The 24,270-nt window shown below is 45.6% G+C and overlaps 2 protein-coding genes across 8 annotated transcripts in view; one reads left to right on the top strand and one right to left on the bottom strand.

Moving 5' to 3' along the window:
• The window catches only part of LOC142467357 (uncharacterized), a 70,840-nt gene that overhangs the window by 44,837 nt on the left and 1,733 nt on the right, over window positions 1-24,270 (bottom strand). The window contains exons 2-5 of one of the 7 annotated variants that reach the window (XM_075572934.1): window positions 22,643-22,782; window positions 21,969-22,125; window positions 9,204-9,298; window positions 8,675-8,795 (exon numbers count right to left, since the gene is read on the bottom strand). In XM_075572934.1, coding sequence (XP_075429049.1) covers window positions 8,675-8,795; window positions 9,204-9,298; window positions 21,969-22,068 — 316 coding nt within the window. In that variant the 5' untranslated portion in view covers window positions 22,069-22,125; window positions 22,643-22,782. Of the gene's footprint in view, window positions 1-4,309; window positions 4,505-8,674; window positions 8,811-9,203; window positions 9,299-11,317; window positions 11,406-21,968; window positions 22,126-22,642; window positions 22,783-22,825; window positions 23,026-24,270 lie in introns of those variants that run through there. The other 6 variants (XM_075572950.1, XM_075572932.1, XM_075572935.1 and 3 more) reach the window with 6 other exon arrangements.
• LOC142467361 (uncharacterized) lies at window positions 11,504-19,609 on the top strand. Its single transcript, XM_075572961.1, has 2 exons — window positions 11,504-11,588; window positions 13,588-19,609. Exon 2 carries the CDS (start codon window positions 13,657-13,659, stop codon window positions 14,782-14,784), a length of 1,128 nt encoding a protein of 375 aa, XP_075429076.1. The 5' UTR covers window positions 11,504-11,588; window positions 13,588-13,656; the 3' UTR covers window positions 14,785-19,609.

Raw genomic sequence — 24,270 nt, 5'->3', positions numbered from 1 at the left:
TTAATATATTTTAATTCCCTGTACTGTATTCTTTGTGAAGCGCGGAGTACACTTTTGGCGCTACAGTATATAAATAAAGACATACAATAAAATACAATTCCTCAAACAGTCACTGGTTCTCACGCGCATAATACAGTTCACATGGGCATTTAATCAAACATACAACATAGGTAGAATTGCATGCACGCTTCTGGTGAATTTTATATACTTTGTCCACCACAAATCTTTTCATTGTCTCTGTTACATTTCAGGGCTTTTGTCATGCTTGTCTGTACATAAGAACGGTTAGAACCTCTCTGTAGAAATGTATCACCCATGATTGTCAATTGTTGACGTCGGATGTCTTCGTCACTCCCGATACAGGCAACACGTATACAACAAAAGACAGAAAAGCCCAATGCTACAGCCAATGTGACAAAAATACATGGTGAAATACTTCAATATTCTCTTGAGTAAGGGTCACTTAGTTAAACCCTTTGCTCAACTCGAGATCTGGAACATGACATGAACTTTGCTCCGGACGTCCATAGCCTTAACAACTCAGGTTAACATATTTGCTCAGAACAGGGCCGTACCCTGTGCTAATGTCGTTATTGAGTGTATGATATTACTGATACCTTTGTCAATTAATCGATGATGTGTTCCTTGGATATATTTTGATATGCCTCTTTGATCATACCCTAATCTGGTCTACTGTCACACCTACTTTTATACTAGTGGAGGACAACCATTTGATTTTCCACAGTTTTGCTTACTATAATTAAATGCTCTATGCCAGTCACTGTCTGTATGGACAATCCTTCCATGGCCCATTATACATAATATCTTGGATTCAGTCAGTGCCATGACCCTATTTTCTGTCTGGAGATTATATCCTTCTTGCGACTGCCTATTCATAAAAAGGTCCTATCTGTTCTGTCATTTTCTTTGCCACAGGGTATATACTCGGCCGACCGTTTTTCTGATAGGAATTCTGTATTGTACAGTATTGTTTATACGCTGTATCCATGCCTCAGTATCCTGCTAATCCTAGAAGTTCTTACAGTTTGACACATTTACAATCTTTACTCATTTCGGCACATTGTGGTTTACAGGCATTTTATACTTTTATGTAGGGTTCAATACAGTTGGTTTCAAAGTAATCCTCAAAAGGACTACTTATCTTAACTATTACTTAGTTACATAGTAGATGAGGTTGAAAAAAAAAAAGACATGTCCATCAAATTCAACCTATGCTAAATAGATACGTTATCCTATATCCGTACTTACAGTATTTTGATCCAGAGGAAGACAAACAAAAAACCCAGTGAAATATCATCTAATATCTCATAAGGGGAAACATTAATTCCTTCCTGATTCGAAATAATGGCAATCAGATTTCTTCCTGGATCAACATCCTTCCCATATTTACTTATGTGGTATATCCCTGTATACCTTTCCTTTCTAAAAAGATGTCCAACCTTTTTTTGAAGATATCTATTATATCTGCCATCAGTGTCTCCATGGGTAATGAATTCCACATTTTAACTGCCCTTATTGTACAGAGCCCTTTTCTTTCTTTCTTACTGATGAAATCTCCTTTCCTCTAATCTTAAGGGATGACCCTGTGTCGTTTGTACTGCCCTTGGGATGAATAGTTCTTTTGAAGACCTCAGAGAGAGAAATATAAGAAAAAGCGCAAAGAAGCAATGAATGAAAAACAAATTTTATATGTAGAAAATAGCAAAAATATAAAATATGCAGTGCATAATTGAAAGCATAAATACAACAAGAAAAATTATTTAAAAAAACCACAAATGACTTTGCCTGAAATCAGTGGGACTGCTGCCGGTGTGCCAGAAGTGGCTGTTCAGAACACGGTTGCTTTCCTGTAAAGCTCAAAAGCCTTTCCCCGACAGATGGTGCTGGATGGGTTGAGGTGGTAGCTTGCCGAATTTGACCGTGCTGCTGTGTCACTAAGTAAGTGATGTGGTCTCCTGGATGATGGTCTCAGTAGGCTCACAAATCACTGCCATTAAGCTGGTTGCTGCTGCGGCTGGCTGGTGCTCAAACCTCTTCCCCGATACCGGAAGTGACGTGGGGCACAGGACTCGGGGTGTGACGTCAGTTACCGGATATGTCGGTATTCCCGTTCGTGATGGGCTGTGTTCTAAGGCAGGCCGGTGTCTCAGGCCAATTAGGCTTAATGCAGTCCTTCAGAGCTCACAATGAGTGTATGTCTGCTTGCTCTGTTACTGATCAGACTGTGACCCGTAGTTGGCTCCTCCTCCTACGCGTTTCACCAATCAAGTTGGCTTCATCAGGGAGGTTTGAGCACCAGCCAGCCGCAGCAACTGGCCTTGTGGCAACAGCTATAGCCTCATCCCCATTCCAGGTATTACACTCACCACTCTCCCACCATTTAGGATATAGTCATTAGATACCAATGTGTATATTTGTTGGATTCCGTGTTTAAGTGCACCTATTTTTTCTGTTTGCATTTTATACCATTTGATATCTGTTGTCGCTATCAGAAGCATCAGATACACTGGACATTCTGTATGTTTCTTCTTGAGGATGGACTTCCTAGGTGTAGACCTTTTAGGATGCTCTGCATCTCTGGATCCACCCCATCTAGATGTATTTTCATAGCGATTAGGATTTCTTACAGGCGATGGCTTTTGCCAGATGTACAATTGTCTTTGTTCATAGTCAGAACGATCTCTCTCTCGAACTTTTTTTGCTTCTTCAGCATAACTTCTTTCTCCATAGTATTGATGTTTTTTAGGAGTTTGTTGTCAAAGGTATCAAAATCTTCCATGTCTTGGAATTGATCAATGTTGGATTGAAGGGTTTTGATTGTTTGTTCTAGGAGGATTTTTCCTTCGGTTTGAGATTGAATAATCAACTCCATCAATTTTGCTGAGCAGTCATCCAAGATCTTCACCCAGTTGTCATCAAATTCCTTTGATTGAAAGCCAAAAGATGGTGCTTTTTTGACACATAGTCCTCTGGGTATCCTCTTTGTTTTAAGATAGTTTTTGAGGGTAGTGATGTCCCACCAGAGTCTCACATTAAGGAATAAGGCTTTTTCTAACTTGGAGAAGTTCATGGACAGATCCATCACATGGAGACTGCTCAGTGCCTTCAAAGACATGCAAGGCTTTTTGTCTACATTATCAGCACATTTGTATACATAGGTATCTCTGTCTTTAAAACTTCTTGCTTCACTGTTTTCTTCAGATGATTCCATTATAAAAAAAAAATCTCAGGTGTCACCAATAGATAAATGTATTTCATTTTTGTCATACAAAATATGTATAAATATGGGCTATAGCCCCCAAAACAGAATAATTGTTTTCCATACATCTTGAAAAATGTCCAGAAATACTTGAGCTACCGGGTTATTTATATCATACAGGCATACCCCGCATTAACGTACGCAATGGGACCGGAACATGTATGTAAAGCGAAAATGTACTTAAAGTGAAGCACTGCCTTTTTCCCACTTATTGATGCATGTACTGTTCTGTAATCGTTATATACGTGCATAACTGATGTAAATAATGCATTTGTAACAGGCTCTATAGTCTCCCCGCTTGCGCACAGCTTCGGTACAGGTAGGGAGCCGGTATTGCTGTTCAGGACGTGATGACGGGCGCATGCGTGAGCTGCCGTTTGCCTATTGGGCGATATGTACTTACTCGCGAGTGTACTTAAAGTGAGTGTACTTAAAGCGGGGTATGCCTGTAGAAGGGGTAGAACAAAGTTCTTGAACCAGTGCTACCCAGTATTGGGCATAAACAGCATATGAATAAAGCTGTAATTAGTTGCTTTAGGAGAGACCCATGAAAAGTGAGAATAATGTTGAAAAATAATGAAATCTGTAGTCTTCAAAGCTCATAGCTTGGGGTATAAAATATATATATATATATATATATATACACACACACATATATATACATATATATATATATACAGTGTTCGACAAATCACCCAAAAATCTACTCGCCCAACCAAAAAATCTACTCGCCACCTAGTCCCGCCCCCAACCCCGCCCCCAACCCTAGTCCCGCCCCCAACCCCGCTTTAAAATAAAATATATAAATAAAATACATTTAATAAATTCCTAGCCAGAACAACATTCGTTTTTGACATAAATGTCTTTATTGTATTACATTATACTACAATTAGTCCTTGTTACGTGTGTGTGTGTTGGATCTAGAAATAAAAGCCAGGTGTGAATGACTAGTTTCCTGAACCCCTTAACCAGTGTCTGGACATCCCCGCTTCACAATATCTAAAGCAGCAATCCCACCTGGGATCTTACCTGATCCGCAGTTCCTCAATGTCCAGGTACCCTCATTCTCGCAATGTTAGGTGTTCCTACCTGTCTTCTGGGTTAGGGGGGGTTCCGATGTCTTCTGTGTAAGCTTGAGTCAGATCTAGAAGAAAGCATAATAGGTTATTTTGGTGTAGTATAGGGCAGTTAAGATATATAGGGTAAATAAGAGATCCAGAAACAGAGTGTGAGACAGACACAGGGAGAGGGTGAGAGAGAGAGAGGGTGAGAGAGAGAGAGAGAGAGAGAGAGAGGGGGTTTGAGAGAGAGGGTGTGGGGGAGAGAGAGAGGGTGTGGGGGAGAGAGAGAGAGAGGGTGTGGGAGAGAGAGAGAGAGAGGGTGTAGGGGAGAGAGAGAGAGAGAGGGTGTGGGAGGAGAGAGAGAGAGAGGGTGTGGGAGAGAGAGAGAGAGAGGGTGTGGGAAGAGAGAGAGAGAGAGGGTGTGGAGAGAGAGAGAGAGAGGGTGTGGGAGAGAGAGAGAGAGAGGGTGTGGGAGAGAGAGAGAGAGAGGGTGTGGGAGAGAGAGAGAGAGGGTGTGGGAGAGAGAGAGAGAGGGTGTGGGAGAGAGAGAGAGAGGGTGTGGGAGAGAGAGAGAGAGGGTGTGGGAGAGAGAGAGAGAGGGTGTGGGAGAGAGAGAGAGGGTGTGGGGAGAGAGAGAGAGTGTGGGGGAGAGAGAGAGGGTGTGGGGGAGAGAGAGAGGGTGTGGGGGAGAGACGAGAGAGGGTGTGGGGGGAGAGAGAGAGGGTGTGGGGGAGAGAGGGAGAGGGTTGTGGGGGGAGAGAGAGAGGGTTGTGGGGGGAGAGAGAGAGGGTGTGGGGGGAGAGAGAGAGGGTGTGGGGGGAGAGAGAGAGGGGTGTGGGGGGAGAGAGAGAGGGTGTGGGGGGAGAGAGAGAGGGGTGAGGGGAGAGAGAGTGAGAGAGGGTGAGGGGGAGAGAGAGAGGGTGTGGGGGAGAGAGAGAGAGAGAGAGGGGTGAGGGGGAGAGAGAGAGAGAGAGAGGGGGAGAGAGAGAGAGGGTGAGGGGGAGAGAGAGAGGGTGAGGGGTGAGAGAGAGAGGGTGTGAGGAGAGAGATAGGGTGAGGGGAGAGAGAGAGCGGTGTGGGGGAGAGAGAGGGGTCGGGGAGAGAGAGGGTGAGAGAGAGAGAGAGAGAGGGTGTTGAGAGAGTGAGAGAGGGTTGTGTGAGAGAGAGTGAGGGTTGTGAGAGAGAGAGAGAGGGTGTGAGAGAGAGAGAGAGGGTGTGTGGAGAGAGAGAGGGTGTCGAGAGAGAGAGAGAGGGTAGTGAGAGAGAGTGAGAGGGTTGTGTGAGAGAGAGTGAGGGTGTGAGAGAGAGAGAGAGGGTGTGAGAGAGAGAGAGAGGGTGTGAGAGAGAGAGAGAGGGTGTGAGAGAGGAGAGAGAGAGGGTGTGGAGAGAGAGAGAGGAGAGGGTGTGAGAGAGAGAGAGAGGGTGATCGTGAGAGAGAGAGAGTGGTTTGATGAGAGAGAGCGGGTGTCGAGAGAGAGAGGGTGTGAGAGAGAGAGGGTGTGAGAGAGAGAGGGTGTGAGAGAGAGGGTGTGTGAGAGTTGGGTGTGAGAGAGGGTTGTGAGCGAGAGGGTGTGAGAGAGCGAGGGTTGTGAGAGAGAGGGTGTGTGAGGGGGGTTGTGAGAGAGAGAGGGTGTGAGAGAGAGAGGGTGTGAGAGAGAGAGGGTGTGAGAGAGAGAGGGTGTGAGAGAGAGAGGGAGAGAGAGGAGAGAGGGTTTGAGAGAGGAGAGGGTGTGTTGGAGGGAGAGAGAGAGTGAGAGAGGTGTGTGAGTGCGAGAGAGTGAGGAGGAGGGTGTGTTGAGAGAAGAGAGAGAGGTGTGAGAGAGAGGGTGTGTGAGGTGGGTTTGTGTGAGAGGGCGTTGAGAGTTTGGGGTGTTTGAGAGGGGGTGTGAGAGAGGGAGGGTGTGAGGGTGAGAGAGGGTTTTGTGAGGAGAGAGGGTGTGAGTGGGGGTGTGAGAGAGAAAGGGTGTGAGAGAGAAAGGGTGTGAGAGAGAAGGGTGTGAGCGGGGTGCGAGAGAGAGAGGGTGGAAGGAGGGGGAGAGAGGGCGAGAGAGGGCTAGGGCTGGGGTGACTGGGGTACTGGGTGGGGTGACGGGGTGGACTGGGTGAGGGTGATGGGGTGACTGGGTTGACTGGGTGGGGTGGCGGGGGGTGGGGGGGTGACTGGTTGACTGGGTGGGGTGACGGGGTGACGGGGTGACTAGGTGGGGTGACGGGGTGACTGGATGGGGTGGGACTGGATGGGGTGACTGGTGAGTGACGGGGTGGGGTGGTGGGGTGACACTTCTGGTATCCTACACACACACACACACACACACACACACACACACACACACACACACACACACACACACACACACACACACACACACACACACACACACACACACACACCCATACACACACACTCCCATGCATGCATGCACAGACACACACCACACACCACACACACTCTCTCCCATGTATGCATACCACACACACACACACACACACACACACACACTCTTCCCATACACACTCACACACACACGACAGGGGAAGAAGAGGAAAGGCCGCGCGGACCGAGCACCACCACCACCACTGCCCCACTCGCCCCCCCCCCGCGCGGACAGCCACGGGACCCGCGGGGAAGCGGAGACCAAGGAGGTAAGAGGGGAACACCATCTCCCACCCCGCGCGGGGATCTGGAAAGCGGGAAGTGGCGCATGAAGCCGGGAAAACACCCACTACCATCACCCGTCCCGCGCTGGTATCGCGGGAAGCCGGGGTAAGCGGGGGACACCCCCCCACTACCATCACCCGTCCCCGCGCTGGTATCGCGGGAAGCCGGGGTAAGCGGGGACACCCCCCACTACCATAACCCGTCCCACGCTGGTATCGCGGGAAGCCGGGGTAAGCGGGGAACACCCCACTACCATCACCCGTCCCGCGCGGGGACCGGGGAAAGCTGGAAGTGGCGCGGGAAGCTGGGGGGAATAAGGGGGGTGACACCTCCGCCCCACGCGGGGACCGGAGAAAGCTGGAAGTGGCGCGGGAAGCTGGGGGGAATAAGGGGGGGGACACCTCCGCCCCGCGCGGGGACCGGGGAAAGCTGGAAGTGGCGCGGGAAGCTGGGGGGAATAAGGGGGGGGACACCTCCGCCCCGCGCGGGGACCGGAAAAGCTGGAAGTGGCGCGGGAAGCTGGGGGGGAATAAGGGGGGGGACACCTCCGCCCCGCGCGGAGACCGGGGAAAGCTGAAAGTGGCGCGGGAAGCTGGGGGGGAATAAAGGGGGGGACACCTCCGCCCCGCGCGGGGACCGGGGAAAGCTGGAAGTGGCGCTGGAAGCTGGGGGGAATAAGGGGGGGGACACCTCCGCCCCGCGCGGGGACCGGGGAAAGCTGGAAGTGGCGCTGGAAGCTGGGGGGAATAAGGGGGGGACACCTCCGCCCCGCGTGGATAAGCGGGGGCCGGGGAGAGAAAGCGGAACACCCTCGCTACCATCTGCAGCCACGCGCGGGTATTGGGGGGGGGGGGGGGGGGAAGCGGGGAGTAAGAGGGAACTGCAGGAGGCAGGGAAGGAGCAGAGGGGATGGAGGATTGGAGAGTACTTACTCTCGTACTCTCCAACAGATCTCTGGCCAGAAAGAATGGCCGCTCGTTGGGGGCGGGCTCATATAGAGCCTGGCCGCGCGCCCACAAAGCCTGGGAGCGCGCGCCAATCAGCAATCAGGTAGGGGGAGTTATTTATTTATTTTTTCAGCGCGAGCAGGGGGGAAATTTAAAAAAACAAGCACGTGTTCTGCTTGGGCCAATATGTACTCGCCCGGGGGATTTAATCCACCCGCCCCGGGCGTCGAACACTGTAATATACACACACACACACACACACTGCGGTAGGATTGTCGACTGCTGAGTCCATTTCCGGTTTTGACGCCAACGATGCCACGTGGCGTCACTTATATATTGTCGTAGACTAGAGTGTGAAACATTCTTTGACAAAGCGCGAAACGCGTCAGAGGTACTCCCCTTTGCCATCCTCCATGCGGTCACCCTATTTCTAATAAATTGTTTTTTAATCCATGTGGCTTGTGCTTAGCCCCCGTTTTTAGCTGCTGTGCTCCCGTTTTTCCAACCCCGGATTCCTCTACTGTATATATATATATATAAAAGATCTTTGCATGTGAAAGTTTTTTTTAAGGGTGATGCATGTTGTTTAACCCTTTGACTGCCGACAACGCATTGCAGCAAAAGGGTTAACTGAGCCAATGGCTTTGTTAGATTGTTCAAACCCGTATTTCAGGAGTTCACGACTACCCGCTAAAATAAAAAAATAAGTGCAGAAGTCCACCCCTACCTGGCGAGTTGGGCATCTGGTCATATTCCACCTTCATGTCCTCGCTACCCTCCCCAAGGGTTTCCCCGTAGGTCCCACACACCTCATCTTCCTCTTTAGGTGCAATGACGACGTCTTCCTCCTGTTTTATAGAGACCTGAAGCAAAGACAGTTCCACACGGGGTACCGCCCACAATCAGTTACAGAGCAGAGTGTATATACCTGGAGTTAAATAGGCTGTGTATACATTTTTAAATTGTTGCCCCCTCCCCTCTCCCCCCTCTTCTAAATGATCTATTATTCTATCCTGTAACCCCGTAAGCCGCGATTATAGCACGTTGCCGCACGCGCTCACGCTGGACAAACACATTGTAGCAATGTGTTTCATCGTGCTGAACGCGCGCCTGCTCAGCGTCACCCTGGCCGCAGCCTCAAAAATGAAAGGGACAGATTGCGAGTGACAGGCTACCTCAGTGCGTCAGCTAAACAGATCTGCAGGCGTCTGTATCGTGACACAAAAACACACACACACACACACACACACACTTACCTGCGTTAACACGTTCTGTGTCTGTAGATTATCCAATAATGTCTGTGCACCAGCCGCATCCGGGTAACGTGTAGTCATCATGTTACCAAGGGATACTGAAAGAGACATATCGGGAGTCACCAAGACACATGTAGTGAGAGTATCATTAAGACATGAGCAGAAAGAGAGGGCAGGGAGGTGAGAGGGCAGGGAGGTGAGAGGGCAGGGAGGTGAGAGGGCAGGGAGGTGAGAGGGCAGGGAGGTGAGAGGGCAGGGAGGTGAGAGGGCAGGGAGGTGAGAGGGCAGGGAGGTGAGAGGGCAGGGAGGTGAGAGGGCAGGGAGGTGAGAGGGCAGGGAGGTGAGAGGGCAGGGAGGAGTTGGAGTAAGAGGGGAGAAAGAAGGGGGAGGAGCGAGTGAGTATATAAAGAGAGGAGTTGCAGCTAGTGATGTAATTTGTTATATAAATAATATTTTAATGTGTCCCAGTTATTACTTTTAAAAATGTGGTCACCCCAAGAGTAATAATAACGCTCAAAGCAATATAATAACATACAGAGATATACTGTATCTTAACATGTTTTAACATGCAGGATGGTATAACACAGCAATATAGTAACATGCAGAGTTTTAACATGCAGACTGATGTAACAGACAGAGCGCTATAACATGCAAACTGATATAACATGCAGACTGATGTAACAGACAGAGCGCTATAACATGCAGACTGATATCAGACAGAGCGAGATACCACACTAAGATATAACACGCAGAGAGAGCGCTGTAACATGCAGCGAGATAACACACTAAGATATAACACGCAGAGAGAGCGCTGTAACATGCAGCGAGATAACACACTCAGATATAACACGCAGAGAGCGCTGTAACATGCAGCGAGATAACACACTCAGATATAACACGCAGAGAGAGCGCTGTAACATGCAGCGAGATAACACACTCAGATATAACACGCAGAGAGCGCTGTAACATGCAGCGAGATAACACACTCAGATATAACACGCAGAGAGAGCGCTGTAACATGCAGCGAGATAACACACTCAGATATAACACGCAGAGAGAGCGCTGTAACATGCAGCGAGATAACACACTCAGATATAACACGCAGAGAGAGCGCTGTAACATGCAGCGAGATAACACACTCAGATATAACACGCAGAGAGAGCGCTGTAACATGCAGCGAGATAACACATTAGATATAACACGCAGAGAGCGCTGTAACATGCAGCGAGATAACACACTAAGATATAACACGCAGAGAGAGCGCTGTAACATGCAGCTAGATAACACAATCAGATATAACACGCAGAGAGAGCGCTGTAACATGCAGCGAGATAACACACTCAGATATAACACGCAGAGAGAGCGCTGTAACATGCAGCGAGATAACACACTCAGATATAACACGCAGAGAGAGCGTTGTAACATGCAGCGAGATAACACATTAGATATAACACGCAGAGAGCGCTGTAACATGCAGCGAGATAACACACTAAGATATAACACGCAGAGAGAGCGCTGTAACATGCAGCTAGATAACACACTCAGATATAACACGCAGAGAGAGCGCTGTAACATGCAGCGAGATAACACACTCAGATATAACACGCAGAGAGAGCGCTGTAACATGCAGCGAGATAACACACTCAGATATAACACGCAGAGAGAGCGCTGTAACATGCAGCGAGATAACACACTCAGATATAACACGCAGAGAGAGCGCTGTAACATGCAGCGAGATAACAATATCAGATATAACACGCAGAGAGAGCGCTGTAACATGCAGCGAGATAACACACTCAGATATAACACGCAGAGAGAGCACTGTAACATGCAGCGAGATAACACACTCAGATATAACACGCAGAGAGCGCTGTAACATGCAGCGAGATAACACACTCAGATATAACACGCAGAGAGAGCGCTGTAACATGCAGCGAGATAACACATTAGATATAATAACACGCAGAGCGATACAATAACATACAGTGCTATAACACGCAGAAATAGAATAACTGGCAGAGAGATATAATAATCACTGTGCACAGACACTCAGTGCTCCTCTGCCCTGCCCTGCGCTCCGGAGCCCTGGCAGTAATAGTAATAATAGGATGAAATACCTGGCCCTGCTGCTACTCTCTATGTGTACATCAGACAATGGGAGGAAGAAAGCGTTAACCTTGGCCGTGTCATATGACTGCAGCCCCTCGCGCGTAGTGCATGCTGGGAGTTGTAGTTGAAGGCCAGCTCATATTCATACAGTTAAGCGGTGAGGGTGGCAACCAGACTGCAAGTCCCAGCATGCTTACGGCCGGAGTGGTGTCAGTGCTTCGCTGAACCCTCCAGTCACATCTTTGCTCACACAAAGGGACCATCTGCAGTAGGGAGGAGGTGAGGATGTATATATATATATATTTATGCATGTATATTAATGTATGTATATTTATATGTGTGTGTATATCAATGTATGTACATATCTATCTATGTATGCATGTATATATGTGTATATTAATGTATGTATATTTATGTGTGTGTATATTAATCCATGTGCATATCTATCTATCTATCTATCTATCTATCTATCTGTATATGCACAGTATGTGTATATTTATGTGTGTATATATTAATGTATGTGCATATCTATCTATCTATCTTTGTACAGTATGTGTATATTTATGTGTTTCTATTTTTATATTTGTGTATGTACAGTATGTGTATATTTATGTGTGTGCGTGGGCATGGAAGTTTGTACGTGTGTCTATGTATGCATATGTGTGTGCATGAAGGTGTGTATGTATGTGTATGCAACGCATTAAATAATATATTTGGCGTGGTCTCACAGTTATGACAGTTTTGCCTGACAACAGTACGGTCCGATCTTCCAAGTTTAAGTGTAGAATATTTCTCTTGAGTCAATGTTTTCAGGTAATCTTATAATAGTGACATACTTCAGCACATACATAAGGAGTATACATACAACAGCTAGATACAGTTAGTGTGTAATATTTAATATTAATTATATATCAATAAGTATAATTAAAAATGTAAATATATAGGATGCCAAACCATAAGCAAAAATTAAAAATATATAGTTTTGTTTAAACAAAGTACCGAACACATAGGATACAAATAAAAATACAGGACTCATCAGAAAAACGCCAGCTTTAAAACCATAAATTCAGAGATCCAGAAAAATATGATGAATAAAATCCACTGGAATGAACCTTGGTGAGTAGGGCTGTAGGATGGTATAACGAGGTAACCACAAGTCATTAGCATGTAGTTCGTACCTCACATGAGGGGGCTTATTCTATATCTGGGTTGTTTTTGGATGAAATGCCCCATTGTCTTCAATAAGGAAATTTGTCAGAAAATGTCTTAACTGTTCGCTTCGGTGTATATATAATAGGCCCCTCTCGTGCTAACCAAGGGGTGTCCCAACGCCAGTCCCCAAGGGCCACCAATAGGTCAGGTATTCAGGATATCCCTGCTTCAGCACAGGTGGCTCAGTCATTATCACTGAGCCACTGATTGAGCCACCTGTGCTGGAGCAGGGATACCCTGAAAACCTGACCAGTTGGTGGCCCTTGGTGACTGGTGTCGGCCATCCCTGTGCTAACCCCTCTAACGTCATGCCAATTAATTGCCCACCTCTATGCCCTCTCCCTCTTTCCTGTGCTTTTTGGATTGCCCTTTCACTTTCTAACAAGTTCCTTTCTGTGTATGACCTTTTCTTCTCTCGCTCTCTGCACCTTTTTGCTATAACTGAAACCCAGCCTGCCGCTGCACTATAAGCTGCCCTCTCTTATGGTGGCCTTTCTTTCTCCCACACCTCATGCCCTGATTGAAGGGGTGGACGTGTGGACCTTCTCTTCCCTCTACTGGTAGCGGACCCTGCCTATACCTCCCTGTCCTTTCCTTCCTTTGAGGCTCATACTATCCAGCTCTTCTCTATATCTTTTGTTACCCGTATCTGACATCTATAAGTATGTAAAATCATTTTTCAAAGTCATTATATAAACAGGATGAGCTGAGACTTGGGAGCGGGTTGATTTCCTCTGGCTGCTCTCTTTTGTCTGATGTTACTGTGTTCAACAACATATTGCACAGGTAAAGTCCCCTCTCTCCCCCTCCCCTTATCTTTATTGGATTTCTGATAAGGGTAAACAAAACCTACTTGGTTGACAAACACTCCCACATTCAGAGGCCCCCCGAAGAAATGCAACTTGTAATTGATTTTCAGAGAAACTAAAGCAGCCAAAATCGTTGCTCTTAGCACAGTAGAATCAATTTTAGCAAGCCAATTAAAATCCTTAACAAAAGGTTGTTTTCGGGCTGCCTACACGAGATTGCTTTAAGAATTGATTAACTGTATATTTCTCTTCGTTAGGTTGTGGGATGAGTGAGCGCTGCTATTTAAGAGGAGTCTAACACAGCTCATCACGCGTTGCTGTGGACTATGGAAGATTACACTCCACAGTGGGGTCCTGAAGAAAACTTGAGGAATGGAGAATTAGGGAGTAATGAACAGAGAAACTCTGCAATAGATTCGCCAGAGAGACCCACCCCATGTAAAAGGGGAAATCCTACATTAATTCCAATGTACGAACCTGGAGAGAGTATTGAAACTCAGTGTAATAACAGCGGCAGTGATTTGGAAATGGAAACAGTTAAAGTAGGAGAAAACATGCAGTCTACTGCATATAAACGTAGTGATTCTATTACTAGCGGCACAGAGAAATCAGGACGGAGCATGAAGTACCGAACTTGGATGGGACACAGACAATATGTTTGCCTGGATTGTGGCAAATGCTTTACTCATAGCTCAACTCTTGCTACACATCAGAGAATTCACACGGGTGAGAAACCGTATGCATGCTCTGACTGTGGGAAAAGGTTCACACGTAGCTCAACTCTGGCTACTCACCAAAGAATCCACACGGGAGAGAGACCGTATGCATGTATAGAATGTGGGAAGAGTTTTGTTCAAAGCTCACACCTTGTTTTACACCAAAGGATCCACACGGGACATAAACCGTATTCATGTAAGGAGTGCGGGAAGTGCTTTAGTGACAGGTCACACTTTGTCATACACCAGAGAACACACACCGGAGAGAAACCGTACAGTTGCACGAAGTGTGGGAAAAGCTTCAGCAGCAACTCGAATCTCGTAGCCCATCATAAACTCCATACAGAAAATACCATCTATATCTGCAACCAATGTGGGAAAAGCCTTAGTAACCGCTTAACGTTTGCTAGCCACCAGAAAACTCATATAGAAGAGAAGCCGTACGTATGCGTTGAGTGCGGGAAAGGTTTCACACGTAAGCTGCAGCTTGTGTTACACAAGAGAATCCACACGGGAGAGAGGCCGTTTGCATGCGATGAGTGTGGCAAAAGGTATACACGCAAGTCCTATCTTATCATACATCAGAAAATCCACACAGGGGAGATTCTGTACGTCTGCAGCGATTGCGGGCAGAGCTTCCCTGAACACTCACATCTCAAGACGCATCAGAAAGGTCACAAGGACGAGAACCCAAAACCTGAACATATAGAGGAAAAAGTTTCAGCCACAAACAAATGATTATCACACGACACAGAAGCCTTAACAGTGTAATGAAATGAGCAGGAATGAGGTAGAACCGCTGTATTTATAATGTTATTATGATCATGTTAATTTATGTTACACTCAGAGGACCAATACTTCGGAAAGAACATGGTCCACGGACTCATGCAGCTCTGTCTACTTTGCAGTTATAATTGGCAGCATGGGCTGAAACCCCTGCATACGAAAGACGAGGATTGTAAGTATTGCACCAGGAAGACTGGAAGATTTAGGGCTCAGAGAAAATGCGGTACAATGCTGCCTTAATAAACTGATTTTGAGTTCAGCGGAAAAGGTCAAGATCAGTGAGGTAACTGACATTGGGCATTATAAACATGTTTCAAATGATACCTTTCCATGGGTCAACCCCTACTAGGACTAGAGATGTACGAACGTTCGCCAGGCTTGCGAACCTGGTGAAATGTGTTGTTTTTGTTGCTGTTTTCTAAATGTTTGCAAGGAGTTTGCTGAGAGGTAGAAAGAAGGCGGAAGAGTAAGAGATTGCAAGGGATGGATGAAGAGTCCTATTTAGTAGACTACATGTTGGCTTAAATATCTCACAAAACACTCATCTATACAATACGTGGAGAGAAACTTTTGAACATACCTGAAATACCTGGGTAATCATATTTATACGTTCAAATCGGCTAATTTGCATGTTGAAAATAACTTTTTTCCCCCAGGTACCTTGGGTGTGTAACTACATCAACCGGCTGTTGGCTCTAGGAAAAAACTGCTTCAGAATATGTAATAAGGTCCATATGTGCCATAGCAAGGAAAGGGTTAAAGGCACTGTAGTGGGAGGTTTTGGGAATGCTAACAGGATAGCCGAAGTGTAGAAAGGAGACCGCTAATGGTATAAAGTGTCTCCTGAGCAATTCAACTGCAGCCTTGAAATAACCCCTTAGTAGCACTAGCCGGTGTGGAGTATGCACTTAATTCACAATGTATTCACCGTGTCCCGTACCTCGTGGCCACGCCGAGCCATCGGTAAGCCTCCGCGTCCCTTGAAAGCGTCTCTCCGATCCAAAGCAGTCCAAGAGTAGAGAAAAGATCAGAGTGACTGCAAAAAGTTCCGCTGCTTGCAAGTTTTGCAGTCACTCGGATCTTTTCTCTACTCTGCGACCTTGGGTGTGTACACAGGTATCTCCACGTGTTGTATAGCTGAGTGTTTTGGAACGTATAAACGTCCGTGGGTACTCTGCCAAATTGGACTTCCTTCTTCTTTCCCTTCCCCACTCTTCCGTAAAACCTATACTTCAGGGTATATTATTCTCTGGAGAAGAAATTTGGATATTTTGTTTGAAATGTCACTTTGTTAATTTCAACCAAACTTTTTCAGCTAAAGTTCAAGTGAAACATAAGCGAAGAAACTTTGGACAAGTTCACACATCTCTACCTAGAACTGAAATAAACCCTGTGACAGTGACATGTTTACGCAGTAAAATCAAAAGTATAGAATCCTTTACTACAAAGATCAGACCCCTCAAAATATTTTTTTAAATCATTATTTAATGTTCGTTTGTAAACATGGTTCAGTTGAGACTTCTCTTTACCGGCTCTAACAGTGACAGGGTAGGCTATAGCTTACATCAGTGGGTTTTTTTTGGTTAAGGAACCCTATAATTATATTGTGAAATTCTGCAGAACCCCCAACCATCTATAATAGCACGTCTGAGATCAGATGCATTGTAAGGAACCTCAACCCTCTCTAATAACGCGTCTGAGATCAGATGCATTGAAAGGAACCCCAACCCTCTCTAATAGCGCGTCTGAGATCAGATGCATTGTAAATTCTTCTGTATTTGGTACAATTTTCAAATGACCTGAAAATTGCAGGGAACCCTATAGGATTGCCCGCGGAACCCAAGGGTTCCTAGGAACCCTTGTTGAAAAATGTTGGCTTACGTAAATACTTTCACACCCCATTCAGATGTAACGATGGAAAGAAAAAAATCTGAATTCCCAAAGAAAGCAAAACTGACGGATCTTTACTTTCAGCACTGTTATATTTGTTTAAGGAAGACAATGACATTGTGATGTTGGTTTCAAAATGTTTTCTTGCAAAGTAACAGGGATTGCACTTTTTTTTTAATGGATCAACATAACTCTCGATGTATGTCTATACAACCTTCAGGGTCTCAAAATATCTTTTTAGGGACTGTCACTATTATGGTAATATGGCAATAGACCATGAACACGTTTGTCGCTGTCACTAGGTCACTTTGTTCCTACATGGGACTAACGCTTTAAACATGTCACTGTCATTAGGTCATCTTGCTCCTACGTGGACCTGACCCATTAATCATATCACTGCCAGCACTTTTCTCCTATGTGGGACTAACCCTTTAACCATGTATTTTTTTTATTAAGTCACTTTGCTCTTACGTGGATCTGACCCTTTAATCCATACACGCCACTGCCACAACGTCACTTTGATCCTACATGGGACTGGCCCTTTAACCCAAGAAACTGCTATCGGGTTACTTTGGTCCAATACTTAAACCCAGGCACTTAGACTAAGATTTAGGGTATTACTGCCTTAAAATATGATACTTTTTTTCTAGTATAAACCACTTGCTAAGTTGAAGAGATACTCTCAATGCTGTGACTTGTCTACAAAAGACAAGTCACAGCATGGAAATATTAATAGTACTTAAATACAACAAATCTTCTGAATGGCTCTTACCACATCTCTTCCCCTAATGGTTCACAAGACAAAAGAAAGATCAGCAGGAAAAAACGGGGTCTAGACTAAGATCTCGGCTGTGAAGGAGAGACCAGGTGGAGCATCGTGAGCGATTGAGTGAGAATGAAGTGTCCTCCTGCACCAGTGTCTAAGAGCGAGCCAGAACCTGCCAACAGCAGACGAGGAGACAATCACTCATAGTGCTCCTCACCTTCACCGCCTGCTCTTTCTCACTCCAAGTCTCCCATGGTCGCTTTGGAATACAACTTGATGTATTTAGAGATGCTCACACTCCGCAATATGCTGATAGATAAATACACATCAATGTACACACTACAAGTATTTGCACCTTGCTGTTGCGTCAAATCTAGGGAACTTGTTAGCCAACCTCATTAAATGTTACACACATCGTTAGCCAGGAGCCACTTCAGATCTTCGGGAGGTTTTTTATAGGCTAAACAATGATGCAGAATTGAAAACATCCCATTATTACATGCGTATTATGCAGCTCCTTTTATTGCTCCATTTAACCGGTCTGCTATAACTTCTCCCATTGCTCCATATAACAGCTCTCTAAAAATCCTCCAATTGCTCCGTATAACTGCTCCATATAACTCTGTCCTATTGCCCCATATTACTGCTCATTATAACTCCTATTGTTCTATATAACCTTTCCTTATAACTCCTATTACCCCATATATGCCCTCCTTATAACTCCTATTTCTCCATATAACCGCTCCCTATAATTCCTACTATTTCATATAACTCCTCCTATTGCTCCATATAACCCCACCCTATAACTCCTCATATTGCTCCATTAAACCTCTCCCTATAACTCCTCCTATTAATCCATATAACCCCTCCCTATAACGCGTCCTAGTGGTCCATATAACTGATCCCTATAACTCCTCTTATTGCTCCATATAACAACCCCTAGTGCTCCATATAACCACTCCCTATAACTCTTCCTAAGGCCTTGGTCCCGCTGCAGCCGGCGGCGCGCGCAGCCGCGGGCCACCAGCTGCTTGCCTCCGTTCTGGAGGTCCCCACTGGCTCCTTCTGGCGTGGCTGACTGTGTTCTGTGACGCGTCAGCCAGCCGGAGCTACAAGGAGCTTGTAGTTTCGGAGAGTGTCGTGTCACGTGATACGCAAGGGAGCCAATCCGTGTTCCCCATCTGCTCCGTTCCCCCGCCCCCCCAGTTCCGATTTCCTCCCTCTGCACTGACCCCCGTTCCGATTCACCCCCCCGTGTGTATTTACCAGTGTGTGTGTGTGAGTGGAGGGGAGCAGGGAGGGAAGCTGTGTGTGTGTCTTGGATTTTTGTGGTTAACCTTTGGCCGGCTCGGGAGGAGGGAGGTGCGCCCAGCTAGAGGCAGAAAATTTGTATCTCCCGCTCCCTGAATCTGAGCTCCGCTGCAGCCATCCGCAGGGGGGGGAAGAGGGGGGATTTACGGGAGCAGCAGAGGGCATGTGGACACCCCCCCCCCCCGGCCGCCGCTCCCTACAGACCGCAGGTAGTGGTCAATTGCCTGTCAGCGCGCCGCCTGTCTGCAGTGCGGGCGCGCTGACTGAGGGAGCAGGGGCCTTAGCCTTATGCTCCGTATAACCACTCCCTATAACTCCTCCCATTGCTCCAGAAAAACCTCTTCCTGTGGGCACTCCCCGAATCACAAGCTGTCCAACATAAGGGCAAAATAGGACATAACAGAGCACATCATATAAAAATGACTTTCTGTATATACATTTTGCAGAATTATCACTCCGGAGTGAGGGTTATTTAAAATCTGACGCTAAAAATATATTGGGCGCTGTACATTCCCATATGTATAAATCCCATTATTTTTTCTTGCATGAGACTTTTAATAGATCCGGGGGATGTCATTATTTACCTTTACGCGTGGTGTAACTGTAATGGCCCAGCACAGGAACACTGGGTTGTCTGGATATTCACATATATGTCCAATAGATTGTAAGCTCGTCCGGGCAGGGTTACCTTCCCTATTGTCTGATTTTATGTTTGATGCACTTATTGTATTATAATTCCCTGTATTCTATTGTCTCTTTGGTAAAGCGCTGGGTACATTGTTGGCGCAATAAAAATATACATACTATAAATTGCTGACTTTGTCATCCAACTGTCTGCATTGTCATGGATTTAATATGTATATCTATCTCATCTCTATTCATCTATGTTATCTAATATCTAAATGTTATCTTTATTTATCTGTTATCTATATGTATATATCTAATATCTAAATGTTATCTTTATTTATCTGTTATCTATATGTATATATCTAATATCTAAATGTTATCTTTATCTATTAACGTACGTCTATCTAATATCTATATCTATTCATTAATCTGTCTAATACATATTTCTATCTCTTATCTTTCTGTCCAATATATATTTATCAATATCTATTTATATTCTATATTCAGCATATGTTGAACTTGATAGATATAGGTAAGGGCTCTTACGCCACCAGCCCGGGCAATTGTTTGAAGTGCGGCCCTCCTCCTGCAGCATAGCGGTGTGATGTCAAGGTGACGCATCGTCATTTGACATGGCAGTATCATTTGATGGGTCGCCATGACGACGCGGCGCTACAGGCGGAGGGTCGGTCCCGAGAAGGTAAGACCCCCCCCCCCATCTCAACACACTCCTCTCTCCCTTACCTCTCCGTAGGCCCCGCGCTCCCTGCTCCGGACAGGCAGTAATTGGATCCTTGTGCCATGAGGAGGAGGGAGCACAGGATCCTCCGAAGGCACAGGGCCCAATGCAACCACCTTGCTCGCCTGGCCCAATATCTATCTGGCTATCATCTTTCTCTATACATGTCACTGTTCTATGTGGGAAGCAGGGGGTCTCTGGAGCTTACCATGTTAATTGCAGCTCTGGGGACCCCGCTTCCCAAGATACCTCCATATTCATGCCAGTAACAGCCCTGCAATATGATGTTTTAAAAGTCCCAATTCACACGGGCCAATAGAAAACCATGACGTCATCTGTCGTGGCTTCCTATTGGCCTGCGTGATGCGGGATCTTTAAACATGCAACAGATACCAGCAGCACCTACAGAGATAAATATCTCGGAGAGCGGGGGGTCCCCGGAGGTCAAATGCTCCTTTAATCAAGGGTTAGATTTAATTTGGGTTTGATTTCCTCTGGCTGCTACCTTTAGTCTGATGTCTGTGTGTGTTCAACAGGAGTTTACACTGGAAAAGCTCCCCTTATCTTTGTCAGGGTGATAAGGACAGGGTGGGATAAGGGTAAAGAAACACTTGGGGCCTCATGCAGAGAGCAGCGCTATTTAAAATCTCGCCTTTTTCCGGAGAAAATCGCACAAAAAACAGCTGAAAATGGAGAGGTAGGAAAAACGCGCCATTTTTTTTTTTCTATTTGAAAATCTCGCCACGCGGCTGGCGAGAAACTACATCTCGCCAGTCTGAAAAATATCCGAATTCAGAAAGGCGCGCTCGCCATCTAGCGGCTGTTTTTGGCGCGATTTTCTTCAATTTTCTCCGCCAACTAAAGTTGGCAAGAAGCAGGAGCTCGCCGGCTATAGGGAAAAAAAAAATGCGCGATTTTTTTTTTTCCCTTTCAGCTGCGCGCATCTCCTCATTTACAATTCTCCACATGCAGTAATGCTAAAAATAGCGGATTTCGCCCATTTCTGCATATGGAGAATAAAACTCTCCATTAAACCTACTTTTTATTCCCCTCTCCAATTTTAAATAGCGCTGCTCTCTGCATGAGGCCCTTGGTTGGTAAACACTCCCCCATTCAGTGGCCCCTAAGAAATGCAATTTGGAATTAATTTCCATAGAAACCAGAGCAGCCAAATCTTTGATTTTGGCACGGTTAGATTGGTTTAAGGAAGCCAAGTAGATAATGGGAGTCATTTGATTCCTTTACATTGCGTGAGGTCTCCATGTGGAACAGGACCTTACGCATGGAAAGGGCCCTCTCTCCTCCTTATAAACCATCTAACGGGAACAGGTGGATTATGAGTACAGGAAACGGTTGATAAGTCAAGAAAATACTCATCTATCTAGAAACCAATACATTAAACGGATTTGTTTAAAAGGGGTCAGTATAGCCCAAACACCAGGGCCTATGTAATAAGCATCGCAAATGGCTTTTGTGGTGGAAAACTGGCGTAGGTAAATCCCACTATAATCCTTTGAGTGCTGGAAGCATACCCTCCAACTACCTATTTAGCATTTACTGTACCTGTCCTTTATGCCCTGTACCAATTAAAACCAGATGTACCTATTTCTGCCCGTGTGTGAGAGCAGGGGAGCACTGCCCATCTCCCATTGGTTGAAGTTCCGAACCTTCAGCTCATTACAGCACCTTGAAGATCAATGGCTGATTGGATAAATGATCAACAGGTTAAAGGGAATTTATCATCACTTAAAACACAAATAAATCCAAGAAGACATTAACAGAGGAACTAAAGCCCGACTCTACCTATTTTCATGTGCCCAATGTGGGTGGTTCTGTGGCAGGGCCGTGGTACCAGTCTGCAACGACCCATCTGGCACTCTCGATCACCTGACCACTCTGTCATTGATGATGGAACGAGTCCAGAGATAGGTCGTGTTCTGTGCTCCTCAAGCGATCTCCCCTAGAAAAACGAATAGGTAGGTTATGACGAACAAGCAGGTGGTTGTGACGTAGTAGCTATGTCTAGAGGGCACTCAAAGGGTTAAGCTGTGCTTTTGTGCACAAATGTTAAATTTCTTCATCTGTCAATAATGTTAGTGTAGAATGAAGTTGCTCTGCATCTACCCAAAAATGTATTTGACGCAGCACGGATGTTTCATTATGTAGGTTAACAAAATGTATTATTTTCACTGTGCGGCTATTATATATAACTAGCTGATATACCCGGCGTTGCCCGGGATGTAATTTTGGGGGGGCGGGCGACAGGACACTGCTTAAAGTATAATTTCATGCGTCATGTATGAAGTCACATAACCGCCTTCATACATACGGCGTACATGTAACATTTCGTTATCCTCCTTTGCAAATCCCGTGCGTGTCATTATCGCCAACGGAAGTTGGAGTTAATGCTCTTCACAGTGGGAAATACGGCTTAACGTTACATTATTGGCTTTTGAAGATACGCCGTTAGTCTTAACTGTAACATGGCGGTAACCCAACGTCACCCTCCAGCACGTCACGTGATTGCCGCATCACTGATGACGAAACGGGAGTCCTCTTCCGTTCTTCCTGACCGATCGCTTTCTGGGTTCCCCAGAAGCACAGAACCCAATCTCCCCTACAACAAACGAGAAAGTAGTTTATGACGACGTAGCTACTACCTCATGGGACCGAGAGGTCCAGACCGCTTGACGTAGTAGTTACATCCGTGGCCGACCCAAAAAGTTAGGTGACCTAACGGAGGTTTGTGGATCTGGGTCCTAAGAGTGGCACAACATCGGCTTCCATTTCCGGATTTCCTAGAAGTAAAACGAGGAGGTTTAGCCTCGTTATCTCTACGTTTTATTTTGTTTATAAGGCCAATGTTTCATGATCAATGGGCTGAACCTTCACAGTGTCCCAATGACCTACCAGGTACATCATGGGCGCTACAAAAAGAAGCAACAGGACTGACGCCTACAGCAGTATACAGTAACAAAAATCACACTACAAATATCTTTAGAGGACTAGAAGATGGGTTGAAAGTGACTCCAAGTGGTGAATTATGTAAGTGCACTAAAACAGTAACAGATAAAATACACCTTAAAGCTGCAGTTCAGGCAATATCCTGCATGTGTGTTTTTTTTAATAAATCAGTTCTGCAGTAAGAAAAAATACTTTTAGCATTTTCTGTTTTAAAAAAAACAACTTTGAAAGACCAATTTTCTTGTATTCTATTTTAACAAGCATGCTTGTACCTATAGCAGCGATTTACATTCCCCATATTTAAAGATGTCGCCAAACTTTGCCGATCAATAGACGGAGAACGAATTGACCGGCAGTTATGCAGTTCTTTAAGTAGAGATTGCCCACATGTAACTATTGAAGTAAAAAAAAAAATAAAAAAAAAAAAAAAAAGACTGAACTGCAGCTTTAATGTCAAAGAATCAAACGAGTGATTAAGGTATTTGCAGAAAAACAAAACAAAAACGTCCCACTCAACCTTCAATAGAAACGAGTCTTCTTTTTTTTTCTTGCAGATAGTTGTAGAACGGGATTAGGGAGCGGGATCCATTACATGTAAAAATTAAAAACAGCAAAAGGAAAAATATAGAGTAGTATTGCTAATACCAGATGCGAAGATCGTTCTTTAAATCTTCAAACATTATACTCACATAAATATGAATACAACAGGCATATCACACGCTAAAATACAGGTGTGTGGATAGAATCCAATCTTGTCTAGGATTTAAAGAACGATCTTCGCATCTGGTATTAACAATACTACTCTATATGTTTCCATTTACTGGTTTTTATACATGTAACGGATCGCGCTCCCTCATCCTGTTCTACAAACATCATGTGCACCGGCTCGTTTACTAAGGGCTGACCGCCCAGAGGGAGCGACCAACCTGATCCGAACAGAAATGGAGCCACCTCCATGTCCGTTTCCCGGCTCCTGGTTGTGTCATGTGATCTCTCCTGACGCGATCACATGACCCGGAGGTCCAGTGGCCACATTCGGCACTCTAAGGCCGTGATTATACCCAAAAACGTGCGCAGCGCCAAAACAAGTAAAATGTGAAAAAGAAAAAATGTGAACAAGCGCTAAAGACTAAAACACCAG

The sequence above is a fragment of the Ascaphus truei genome, chromosome 16 (assembly GCF_040206685.1).
Source record: "Ascaphus truei isolate aAscTru1 chromosome 16, aAscTru1.hap1, whole genome shotgun sequence".
In the NCBI taxonomy this organism is placed as follows: domain Eukaryota; kingdom Metazoa; phylum Chordata; class Amphibia; order Anura; family Ascaphidae; genus Ascaphus; species Ascaphus truei.
This window is presented reverse-complemented; position numbering and strand designations above follow the sequence as displayed.

Excerpts from the sequence above, each read along its gene's own strand:
- LOC142467361 (XM_075572961.1), top strand. The coding sequence starts at position 13,657 with ATGGAAGATTACACTCCACAGTGGGGTCCTGAAGAAAACTTGAGGAAT.